The 13,225-nt window shown below is 44.5% G+C and overlaps 1 protein-coding gene across 1 annotated transcript in view; it reads left to right on the top strand.

Annotated features, from left to right (window-relative positions):
* The first annotated feature begins 7,815 nt into the window (after nt 1–7,815).
* Nucleotides 7,816–13,225, top strand: part of HIVEP3 (HIVEP zinc finger 3) — a 70,776-nt gene continuing 65,366 nt past the window's right edge. The window contains exon 1 of the mRNA XM_013948444.2: nt 7,816–12,936. Coding sequence (XP_013803898.2) covers nt 7,816–12,936 — 5,121 coding nt within the window. The remainder of the gene's footprint in view (nt 12,937–13,225) is intronic.

The following is a 13,225-nucleotide window of genomic DNA, read 5'->3' as shown; positions in this document are numbered from 1 at the left end:
AAGTGCTACACTGTTGTGCAGTGCGGTGGGCACCTCTTCCATCATGGATGTTGTATTCATAACACAGGGTGGAGGCACCAGTTGATATTAGGTAACAACGAGACTTAAGCTGGTCTGAATTATTGTCTGAGACCTGGCTGGATTTTAAGAGATCAAGCCCTGAGGGAGGTGGAATTTCAGCCCTCTCCCAGTCAAACAAGTCCTCGTTGTGCCAAGGTTTGTGGTGGCTGCAAAATGGAGTTTGACGCTTTGCCAAGCTTATTTCCACTTTGGGCCTAGGATTTGGGAAGGGCCAGGGATGCTTTCCAGCACTGCAGTGCCATCCACCCCCCGCTCTGCTCTTCCCAAGCTTACAGCTTCTGAGAGTCTGGATATCAAAACTAGAATGCAAAGCTCGGGGTGGAAAAACAGCCTTTTTCCCATGGCTATAATTGGGCACACTCCTCTGGTGAGAGGCTGTCACTTGCCTAAATCTTTAGTTTCCAAAATAATTCTCATTTAGATGTTTGTACGTCCCCATCTGCCTGGACAGAATTGGTGTTCGTGTGCAGATGCGTGCATGTCCCTTGGGACGGCCTGGCGCACGTCCAAGGGTTTCTGTGGTCTAAAGAAGCAGGCTTCATGGAGCCAGCGTTGCCATGAGGGGGTGGCACTGGGGCTGGGGTGTGAACACAGCTGCACTGCATTTTCAGGGGGAGGAAGAGGATGGGGAGGTGGAGATCTGAATAGCATGGTCAGGTCTGTTGTGGCAGGGGGTCAGGGGAATAAGTAAGGAGCAATCCACAGAGATGGATGCAGTGGGTCAAAAAAACAAGGAGACAACAAGCTTGGGCTGAAGGCAGGGAGGAGGAAGAGGTGACAGGAGTGCAGCTCATTTAAAACTTTGGAAACATCTGGTCTAGGGCAACACAAGCCCTAAAGGCAGAGAGTGTCTTGCAGCCACCAGTTGTGGAAGGAGTTGCTGTCTCTGAACACCAGGCCCCTTGAAGTTTTTGCAAATTTGGCTCTAATCCTGAGAGACCTGAAACCACTTTTGAAATTATTGACCAGGGTTTCTATGACATTGAAATTGTGTACTGGAGGTGGCTTCACTAAGCAAAATGTGTTAATATCTTCTTTCAGTTGTCCAGAAACATTGTGACCATGTAGGAGAGGGAGAGGTGTGTTTAGTTCTGTTTCTGCCTCCGTTATTATTCTGTAAGGTGAGTGCTGCTGGCAGGTTTGAACTCTATTGCAGAGAGTGGGTTGCACTGCCACCGCTGAACGGAGAATTTGGTGGTGAGGATGTAGACTTAGAGGAACTCTACATTTTCCCATGAAATCTCAATGCTTGTATGTGTGAAGGGAATGTTTTTTTCTTTGCATGTAAAGTATGCTCAGAACTTGCATGGTCCATACTCAGGGTCATTTTTCGGAGTAGATCTTCGCTTGGGACCTTGCTTTCCTTTGTCTAAGCCTGAGCCACGGAACAGTACATGTGCAGATCAATGCATTTCTGTCAGTGGCTTTGTAAAAGATGAGTATGGAGGAACTGAACAGTAGAAAACTGATTCACTTTACTTAGAGCTAAAGATGGTCTGAAAGCAAAACTTAGGACTAAATACCAGCTTTGAAGGGAGAGCTGTAGCTGCTGTGTGCTGATCTGAATAGTCAATATCTGAGCAGAGCTGAAATCCTATCTGAGTGCGGAGCTGTCGGCTCATCTTGTGTTGCATCTGCCCAGTGCTCAGCGAGGCCGTGATTTCCCCTGCAGCCTCCTACAGGGAGGAGGAATACCCCACGGTGATGCATTTTCTATGAGCGTGCATGTCGCCATCAGACAAACTTGCTGAAGGAGGTTAATGCAGTCACCGAGGGCTTCTCCAGCTGTTGGGACTGAGTTTGTGTACTGTTTCGGTTACTAAGCAATCCACTCCATCAGGGCACCTGATGCAAGTCCGGTGTGTTCACTGCTGAGGTGGCATTTTAATATATACGCGTTATGATCCCAATGTGCTGTTTCTTTTACAGACTGAACTAAATCCTGGGCAAACAAAAGAGACACACCATCAAAATCACAGGATATCAAGTCACTGTAAGTACTCTCTGTTTTCCCTTAGTGAGTTATCCTGGATGTGTGCGCTGCCCTTTGCAATGGACTGGACCTGGGAACAGGACTTGCTTTTTTGTTTGTTTGGTTACTTTGTTTTTTCTTAGCTATATTTGAGAAATGTTTCCCTGACAAGTCCTACCAACGCTGCAGCAGCAGCATTTTATATTACTGAGTCTCGTTACAGGAGGTAATGACAGGAGATCTCCTAGTGCTGCTTGCTCTTTGCACAGTAAATCCCCGTGTCATAAATCACTTTTAAAGCCTAAGGTAGTATCTGCCCTGTCATTCAAAACTATGGTCAGTATCTAGTTGTGAAGAACGTGACATTCAGGTAGCAGAATGCCCTGTCATCCTACCTCCATGTGCTTTGCTCATAACCTCTTTGCTTTTATAAGACGTTACCTTGCAGAGTTTCCTAAGAACCAAGGAACTTCGTGAGCAGCTGAATAAAGGGAGTCTGGTTCCCTATAGATTGGTTCATCTATAGTCTAAAGGGGTAAATGCTAAATGTAGATTTTTTTCTGTGAACAGAACATTGGTAGGGGCTGTCCCTCACATGGCTGCCAATAAGGGGGGGGGACCTGTACTTTTCCTTCAGTAGAGCAGAAATAGGAACTTGTGCTTTGCCTGGTTCACTCATTTTCACAAGACTTGTAGAATTCTAAAGATATTTAACATATCTTGCCATTGGTCAAATTTGGCTGAAACTGGCCAAATGGCTTAAGAGCTATCATGGGGAACAAACAGGTGGATTTTGCATGTAGCACACCAGACGTTCCCACATAAACCTGGCATCCTTAAAAAGCAGGGTAAAATTCAGTGTATAGAAGAAAATGCTGCCTGTTATGGTTGGAATAGCATAGAAAAAGGAGAGTTTCTGTTGGAATAGCTTCACACTAATCACACTGGATCTTGATCTAGCTGAAACAGGACCTAACAGAAGAGAAAATCCTTCCATCTGTTTGAGCATTGCTAACAGCAGAGTTTTGCCACCAAGAGGGTTTTAAGGAACCACTGTAATTAGATGTTTCAGTGTACTGCAAACAAAAGGCAAGCAATATAATGCCAAGCATTGCAGTTTTCCACATGTCACTTAAAAGGAATGAATTCTGGAGGCCAACCATAACTTAGACAAAAGCCCAATTCCTTTAAATGTCCTTTCAGTGAAGTTCCCACCTGGAGCTGAGGGGCAGATGTGCGGTGCAGTCTGCAGCATTTCTCTTCTTGCTTATGGGGGGGGGGTCTCAATTCCAAATCAATTGACAAACAGCTTGTTTGGGTGCATGGCTATGTATATGTGGTGGTAGTCCCAGCCATGGAGGGGCCAACCTGAGGCTTGACACTGGTCAGAACTGCCTTAAACCTTTTTGGAGAACTTTGGTGAGGTTTAGGAGTTGGAGAGGCTGTGCGCCCAGGCCTCTTCACAGGAATTGGTTTCGACCAGAACAAGGTAATTCAAAATCATCAACAAAACTATCTAAAAGAACATTTCTAAGCATTTTATTTTAGGCTTTAGGGTACAATTCTAGTTGCATTAAAATCAGAGAGAACTTTGCCATTGATTTCATTCACCAGGGTGGCAGTCTTTGTTTCTGTCATTGCAAATGAAGCAGAAATTTTCAATTCATGTTTGTTGCATTGCATTTCAAGTAAAACCCTAAGACATGATGTCTGAATAGAAATAATAGCTGGAATTCCTGGGTTTAGTGCCTATATTTTGGATTTGGTCACAGACAATGTTAGCGGCTGGAATCCATATGCCATAAAATCCTTTTTTTTTTTTTTTTTTTAAGATCTGCTGAATCTGTGCCAATGCCATGCACTGTCTGGCTGTGGTGCTGTGCAGTAGCTACTGTTGTGTGTATCATTGTAGAGAACGCAGTGCAGAATACATGCTAAATAAAAGTTTGCATTGATAAGCAAAAACAGTAGAGGCATAACACAGATGACAGAGAGGGAACTGCTCAGGGCAGGAAGAGACAGAGATGAAAGTAAAAGTGAAAGACATTCCTTTTCTAAGAAGAAGTAGGAGAATTAGGAAAGTTGGATGAAAATAAAAAGGCTAAAGTCTGGAGACAGAGTTTGACTGGGGGGAACAGAATAAAAACTGGAAAGCAAATGAGGAAGAAAGAAATCAGAGTAGATTTTGCCATCCACTTTGGTCCTGTCACATTTTGCAGAAGGAGCCAGCAGGAAGGTGTCTTCAGCTAAAGGAGGTCTGTGAATGGTTTACCTATACCAGCCCTGTCTTCTCTGCTCACTGGAGGGACACATCAGGCAAAAAAAGAGCAGCAGGGAAGAAAGCCTCTTCTCATCTGGTAGGGCAGCTCCCAAGCTACTCGAAGTTATGTCGGAGCTGGGCAGAGTGGAGTTAGGGATCTACAACCAGTTCTTTGGAAGCTCTTGTTCCCTGGCTTTACTCATGTCTGCAAGTTCACAGGGGAGAAAGCCTCCTACAATTTTTAGCTGAAGGGACTTGTTTTTTTCTACTTCTTTATTTTGCACTGTTGAATCTTCCTTGGAGACCTATAAATCTGAAGTAATGGTTTTGGGCTAGGAGAATTATTTTTTGCCATTACTGTTCCAGGGGCCCTTTCCAGTAATGAAAGAAACACGTAGAAAGTAGCCTGAATTGTCCTGGAATGGCCGTGTTCACTGCTGTAGGCAGCAGGTGCGATTGTTTGTTGATCAGTTCTTTAAATGTTAACTTTTGTGCAGAGTTCCTACCAAAATCAGCTGGGGCCCATGTGTTCGTCAGAGGAGGATGATGATAGTCTGAACATTTGGAATGATACTGAATCATTTCAAAAAGCTTCCTCACAACCCTAATTATTATACACTTAGGAGTGGATATGGAGACTATAGGAGAAAGCAGAGTATTAACATATTTTTCAGGCATTCTTTAGTTGGCAGTTCTTAAATGTGAGGGTTTGAGCTTGTGGGAGGCAGTGTTCACTTTGCAATAGCTGAAAAAGTCTCTGCTTAAATCAACTTCTACCAAGCTAATGTGCTCTGTGCATCATAAGAGGGGCAAAGAACACCATCTTAGGCAAAAGTCAACATAATAGATCAGCTCCACAACTGTGTTTAATCTTTAGTAGCTTTTGACATAGAGATGATATAGAGTATTATCCAAAACCGAGCCCTCGCTCTCACACTGATTCAGTTCACTGGGACCTGGATGGTCTGTAACAACTTGCGCTCCCCTTTCACTCCTGTCCATGCATGACAAATGTGAATGTGATGAGAGGTTACTCAATGGAATGAAAGAACGTTCTGGTTTTCACAACCTTTTGCCATGAAAACACTGCTGAGGGGCAGTGGTGCCAGAGCACACTGCTCTAAGTCTAGATCAGACCAAACTTGGTGTTAGTCAGCCTTCAGGAGCCAACACGCTCTAAAAAGGGGTTTCAAAATGTGACTAATTGCTCCTCAAAGCAATAAGCCCATAAACATGAGACACCTTTCTTAGCAAGTCTGTGCAAGTGCAGGTGCTCTGTAGGCCCTGCGAAGATGCGAAGCTCGTGCTGGGGTGGAGCAAAACTCATATTTGGGGAAAAGAAAAGGAAAATGTTAGGGTAGGACTGCTCTTCTGTGCATTTGCCTATGATGTGGGTGTCACAGCTGTCCAAGTAAGCCATTATTCTAATCAATAAAAGGTGGTATCTCAGGGCAATTGATCCCACTGAGCTGAGACCTTAATATGGGATGTATTGGCCCTAAGTGAGACCTGCCTTTCTCAGTGATTATATGTGAAGTTGTGCATATATACTTTAACCCTGACTTTTGAATGTCTAAGGTTAGGTAAAATGAATCCTATCCCAAGAATAGACAGTTTTTAACCCCTTTTGTAAATTCTGCCTGGTCATGATGTATCCCTAAGGTGGTACCGTGTGTTTACACTCTGCTAAAATAAACTAAATTACCTTGCACTCCATGTGTTCTTTGTTTCTTGTTGAATGGGGAGCACCCACAGGGTTGTAGGAATGAGTGAAGAATGGGTGATCCTAGGAGGACTTCATACTGAACACAACTGGCCTCTTCTGCTGGTTCTTTGCTGTTATTCCTTGGGATGAATTTGGGCTGTTGGGCAGCTGAGATCTGAGAAGCATGGGGTGAAGTCTGCTGTGCTTCCCTGTTTTGCCTGGTTTGCACTTCGGCCCCATCCACGTGTCCTACTCCTGAACTGGGCAGGATCAAAGCAGTAGGGCTAAGTTCCCATAGCAGAGCCAATGCAATTCTGTTATAGCAATGTGCTTCATCCTAAAGCAGGTAATAGCTTCACAAGGGAGGAAGATACTTCTTTCTACCTCACTATAAATTATACATATCAATTTACTTTACTTAAAAAGCACTGTCCTTATTTTTCTTCAAAATTCTCCATCCATTTTCTATTCCAACTCTTGGTGATGCTTTCATTTTTCAGAGTATACCTCCCCAAGTGTCTCATTAATAGCTTTATCTCCTGACAAGTATGGGTTTAGTAGAGCTTCCTAATCAAATTCATTGTAAAAAGGGTTCCCCTTTATAGAGAGTCGATTTTGACATTCCACCTATAGTGCATGCTATAGAGGTTAGACTTGCATCATTGTTCATTAGCAAAAGGCAGGAAATTAAAGAGGCAAAGTTTCAGTAAAAGAGTTTGTATGCTTTTTCTTTACCTGCTATTGTTGAAAATGACACAAAAGATTGTTGCAAGCTCAAGAAAAGATTTTACATAGAAAAGATTTGTTCTTTATTTGTCAGTGAAAGTGTGTGTTGTATTAAGCAGTGCTTTGCATATAGTAGTCTGTTTGGAAGGGAAATATAGTTATAAAAATTGTAAAACCATAAATGTTTACAGAATATTAGAAGGAATTCAAGTTTGAAACCATTTTAATACATTTTTCAAAACTGATTGTGTTTCAACTTACTGTCTTTGGGTACCATTAGAATGCCAGGTATGTGTGCATTAAACCCAGTGTAAGTCCCTGAGTTTTGACTTAGTACAATTTATGTTTGCATTGCAATTAAAAATAATGTCTCATAATTGGTAGACATTTGATCAATTATTCAGAATTTCTTTTGTGCAAAGTGTTATGTTCCTCTATAAAAGTAGCAGTGTTTAATTACTTAAATACAAATGCTGAAGTAATTTTTTTTTGTGTGTTTGTTTTGTCTTGGTTGATGTAATTGCAGAAATGTGGGAAATACTTTTCCAAGGCCTTTGAACTCAAAAGTGGAACAGAAGGAAGACACAGGGGGACATACACCGTTCAGTGTTATTTTCCTTGCACAGGAAAAAAAAGATCGTTATGAGATGAGCACTAAAGTTTCAAGCTTTCAAAGGTTTGCATAACAAACAAGAGACACATTGTGGGTTGCATCTTGACTTTGAAGGCTTGCCACTGTCAACTGAAATAAAATGGCAAGGTTTAAAGCCTTAACCAAGTTCACAAGGAAAATATTTGGACTAAAAGTTTTGGAAAGTTTTCTCTCTTTGAAGTAGTTTGTCATGTGTTACCAATGTGAACTTTATTGACCTTGAAACATTTTTTTTTTTTGAATCAAATAGCAACTAGTGACACTTTAGTAAAATCTTAAATCAACAACCATCCCCTGGCGGCTCCGGCTTCGTAGCAAATGCAGGCAGAACAGGGAATCTACAGAAGAGACCTTTATTATTCGTAAATGAAGCCTGCCAAAACCTTCCCAAAATAGCATTCAAAGACCCCTTTAAGGTCATGGATCCTGAACAAAGCCAGAAGAGCACAAAAAAGGCTGAGGAAAGTCCAAGAAAGAGACTTCCCAAAGGAGAGGCTTTCCAAGCCAGTATTTCATCTGCAGCTACGTATCAGGGCAGCTCTGCTTCTTCACAAGGACCCCCTCTCCGAGATATCATATCGCAGCAGCACTTTTCTGGCTCTTTGCCGATTCCAAGAGAGGAATCTCAGGAGAAGACTGGACATCAGAAGCAACCTAAGCCTTCCTCTTTTGAACATCCACCCCACGTTTCACAGCTTCAGCAACACGCACTGTCACCAGCATTTATGTCTCCTGGGAAACCAGAGCATGTCCTTGAAGGGCCCACATGGCAGCTAGTTGATCCAGTAAGACCAGGTCCCTCTGGCTCCTTTTCATCACCTGGGCTTCATTCTCATCACAGCCAGCTCTTACCTTCCCATTCACCAATCATTCCTGGAGAGGACATGCCGTCCATTCAAAAGGTCTATATCCCTCGCCCTTCGCAGGTTTCCTTAAAGCAAGCTGAGGAAGTGCACAAGAAGGAAAAGAAACCTCAGAAGCCGGGCAAATATATTTGCCAGTACTGCAGCAGGCCTTGTGCAAAGCCAAGTGTGCTCCAAAAACATATCAGGTCACACACAGGTGAGAGGCCATACCCTTGCATTCCATGTGGCTTTTCTTTTAAGACTAAGAGCAATTTGTATAAGCATAGGAAATCTCATGCTCATAGAATAAAAGCTGGGCTGGCCTCAGGAATTGGAGCGGAGATGTATCCTTCTAGCTTGGAAATGGAAAGGATCGGAGGGGAGGACTTTGAAGAGCCAACAGAAGGAGAAAGCACAGATTCAGAGGAGGAAACAAGTGCAATGTCAGGCCATTCAGTAGAGCTCTCACCCAGGCAAAAGCACAGCCTGTTATCCAGTAGTTTGAGTGCAGGAAGCCAAGGCTCCAGCCACGACCGCTGTTCATTGTCTCATTCCAGTATGTCTCAGTCTCTTGAGGACAGCACCCAGTTTGTGGAGCCATCATCAGACCATGCTTTGAGCCATAAATCTGAAGATACTCATACTATAAAACAGAAGCTTGCACTCCGCTTAAGTGAACGCAAGAAGGTCATAGATGAACAAGCTTTCCTGAGCCCTGGGAGCAAAGGGAGTACCGAATCAGGCTACTTCTCAAGATCAGAAAGTGCAGAGCAGCAGATCAGCCCACCAAATACTAATGCAAAATCTTATGCAGAAATTATTTTTGGGAAATGTGGTAGAATTGGGCAAAGGACTGCAATGTTAGGTACAAACACAACCCAGGGGGTTCCGCACCTGTCTACTGAAGAGAAACCTAGTATAGTACCGTTATCTGTGCCTAGAACACAGGTTATTGAACACATCACTAAGCTAATTACAATTAATGAAGCTGTTGTAGATACCAGTGAAATAGATAGTGTTAAGCCTAGAAGAAGCTCTTTATCTAGACGTAGCAGCATCGAATCTCCAAAGTCTGGTGTATATAGAGAACCGTTTCAGTTTGACATCAAGTCTGGTTCCAGTAGCCAGTTGGATGCGTCAAAAGTGTTGACATCACATGGTGAAAAAATTAAGCCCGAACAATCATTGTTGTCACTTCAGCAATCCCACAGTGCCACAGAGACAGTGCCTCTCCTAAGAAGCCACTCAATGCCTTCTGCTGCATGCACTATAAGCTCCCCACATACCTTTAGAGGTAGCTATTCATTTGATGATCACATCATGGAGCCTGAAGTCTTAAGCCGCAGTCAAGTGTTTTCTTCCCATCCTCGAATGCTAAAACGACAACCAGCTATTGAGCTACCTTTGGGAGTAGAATATGTCTCAGAGGAGGTTAGCTCTGTGAACAAAGAAACTGTTTCCAAACCTCCCGAGGAGCCTGAAACCAAGGAAAGCGATCTTACCAAAAAGTCTCGGAAGGGTCCGAAAGTTAAAGGGTTCATGTATGAGTGTAACATATGTGGTGCTCGGTATAAGAAAAGGGATAATTATGAAGCCCATAAGAAATATTACTGTTCAGAACTGCAGCTCTCAAAGCCTCGTTCTTCCAGTTCCCATACCTCCTCAGAGACTGAGAAAAGTGTTGCGGAGCCTGACACGTGGCCCCAGATGATGCATTACAAGCTAGGGAGCAGTTTGGAGCTTACCCCCTTACGCAAAAGGCGAAAAGAAAAGAGTCTTGGTGATGATGAAGACCCTCCGGCTTTTGAATTGTCTGACACTCCCTCCTCCAGTACTGGGCCAGGGACTCAGTTTGCAAACCCAGCATCATCTGATGTTGCTTTAAACTTAACCTGTGAATCCATTAAGTCACCAGCAGATCCAGGTAAATCCGCACCTTCTGATGTTAGTGCCAGCTTTCATTCCAGGAATACCAAACCGACTTCAAGTACAGAGAGCAAAGAGAGAAGAACAACTTCAAAGGAGATCTCTGTCATCCAGCATACGAGTTCCTTTGAGAAGTCTGACTCTATAGAACAGGTGAGCAGCTTAGAGGGAGAAGAGAAACCCCTGTCACAGTACTCATCTCAGCCAAAAACACAGCAAAGCCGGCCACCTCATTCCCTGCAGCCCAAACTGGTACGCCAACCCAACATCCAGGTCCCAGAGATTCTGGTCACTGAAGAGCCTGACAGACCAGAAACAGAGCCGGAGCCTCCTCCGAAAGAGCCAGAAAAAACGGAGGAATTTCAGTGGCCACAGAGAAGCCAAACCCTTTCTCAGCTCCCTGCAGAGAAACTCCCACCAAAAAAGAAGAGGCTGCGGCTAGCAGAAATGGCTCAGTCCTCTGGAGAGTCCAGTTTTGAATCAGTCTCTCTCACTAGAAGCCCAAGTCAGGAAAGCAGCATATCCCATGGCTCCAGCCATTCTGTGTCATTTGATCGTGAAGAACACAGTAAGTCAGAGTCAACCAGTCAGCCCTCTGAATCCCACACAAAGCCTCTTGGTGTTGGCTCACATATGTTGATGGTACCAAGCCACCACCATCATTCCAGGGAAATGCGAAGATCTGCTTCTGAGCAGACACCAAATGTGTCCCATTCTTCCCAGATGTCAGAGACCCGCAGTAAGTCATTTGACTATGGGAGCTTGTCATCTACTCCTGCCTCAACACCTGGTCCATCAACCTCCTCAGCTCCACAGGAGAGAAGAAAATGCTTTCTAGTTAGGCAAGCATCTCTCACTAGACATCCAGAGCATGAGCCAGACTTGGCCCCAAAAGGTCGTCAAGAGACAGAAGATCCAATTCCTTCTTCTTCAAGTAAATCTCCTGCTACAAGTTTGCCCCATCAGCCAACATCTTCATCCTCTTTGCCCTCTCACAGTACTTACCCAGCTGATAAGAGTCAGCCCAAAGACAGCCCTCAGCCAGCATATACGCAGCCGTACACAGAAGCTCTGCAAGTCTTTCATCATCCTGTACCACAACTAACACTGCATGAAAAGCAGTACATGTCCCCACAAGTTTCTATCTTTCCCTACCCGCATCTCCTGCCGCAGCCAGGGCAGTCTGCCGAGCTTTTTGCTGCACACACTATGTCTGACATCCTCTCTGCTCAATTCACCATGCCTCAGATTCCTCCCTCTATATTTCAGACCCCACCACTTCCTCTCCAACAAACGCTCATCCACCCAGGTCAGCTTCATGTTACTACTCCATTAATGTCTCACCCTGCCGATGTGCCATTCAGGCAGCATCCTTCATTCTTACCGGTGCATTACCCTGGCTCCTCACCAATCCCTTCTGCCTTTTTTCTGCCTCTTCAGTCTCAGTTTGCTCTCCAGTTGCCAGGTGAAGCTGGTGGACATTTACCACAGATCAAATCCAGTTTATTCCCAGCAGCAGGAACCTCCAGTCTTTCCCCATGCACAGAATATGGCTCAGACAGTAGGTTGCATCCTCTGACCTGCACAGCAAGCCCTTCAGTGTCCGTATCCACATCTCAGCTGGTTGTTCCTACACGGTCAGAACCAGTGGTGTCGCTTGTTGTCCCTGTTCGCATACAGACGAATATGCCATCCTATGGGAGTGCAATGTACACAACACTTTCCCAGATTCTGGTCACTCAATCCCAGTGCAGTTCCTCTTCTATTGTTCTCCCGAAATTTGATGATCACCAGTCCAAGGGTACTCTGGTCTGTAGTGCTGATGTTCATGGACTAGGTTTTGATCTGGCACAGATGATCACAGAAGATCAAAGAAGCATTTTCCAGAGCCCCTATCTGAGAGTGCCCTTACCCTTACCAGAACGAAAAGGCTATATGCCACTCACTTCCCCATCAGACAGCGTCCTCGGATTGGAAGGAGGCCCATCAACAGTTGGTGGAAGCAAACGGATGCTCTCTCCAGCTGGTAGTTTGGAGCTGACAATGGAAACACAACAGCAGAAAAGAGTGAAAGAGGAGGAAGTGTCTGAAGCAGAAGAGAAGTTGGAAGTGGTGAAGCCACCCAGTGCAATAGAGGAAGGGAAAAAGCAGGATAAATCTCACTTTCTTGCAGAAAGCCAAGGCAGGGTTGAAGTTGAAACACCACCTAGTTTGTCCTTAGACCAGACAGAGCCAAAGGAAATCCCAAGTACTTTGCAGCAAGCTGTGTCCCATTCAGGTTCTTCAAGTTTTGAGACACTGGAAGAGTATAAGCAGCCAGCTGGCAAGCAGTTCCTCAGCAAGGCACCTTTGCAAACCGTGAAGAAAGAAGACCCCAAAGAGCTGGTGGAGCCCTCTCCACCAAAGCCTCCAAGCCCTGCACCTCAGTCTGAGGTTACTCACAGTGCAATGAAGTCTCGAGAAGGTACAGATATGAAGAAGGTACTTCAATTCCCCAGTCTCCACACAACCACTAATGTCAGTTGGTGCTATTTAAACTACATAAAGCCAAATCACATCCAGCAAGCCGATCGACGGTCCTCAGTGTATGCCAGCTGGTGTATTAGCTTGTATAATCCTAACCTTCCCGGTATATCCACTAAGGCAGCCCTATCCCTCCTGAGGTCCAAGCAGAAGGTGAGCAAGGAAACCTACACCATGGCTACAGCTCCGCGTCCAGATGCAGGCAGGCTTGTCCCGTCCAGCTCCCGGAAGCCGAAAATGACAGAGGTAATGCAGTCATATACTTTTCTCCTTATCTGTTTGGATACTTGGGAATTGGGGGATGAGGGAAGGGGAATTACAATTGTTCATTTAAAAGGAGTTTATTCATCCCTTTCTTAGTTTGGTAAACACTTGTTCTCAATGAAACTTTTAGAATGAAGAAGCTAAACTGCACTATAATCCAAAAGAAAGGCAAGCCTGCTCTGAGGCAGTATGCCGTATTTCTGTTCTCCAGCTTCTGCTTGCCTTGTAATCCAAAGGGCATGTAGGAATCACCACTACACTGTGAACTACC

The sequence above is a fragment of the Apteryx mantelli genome, chromosome 27, assembly GCF_036417845.1.
Source record: "Apteryx mantelli isolate bAptMan1 chromosome 27, bAptMan1.hap1, whole genome shotgun sequence".
Classification (NCBI taxonomy): Eukaryota; Metazoa; Chordata; class Aves; order Apterygiformes; family Apterygidae; genus Apteryx; species Apteryx mantelli.
Note: the sequence above shows the minus strand (reverse complement) of the source record. Positions and strands in the feature narration are given on the sequence as shown.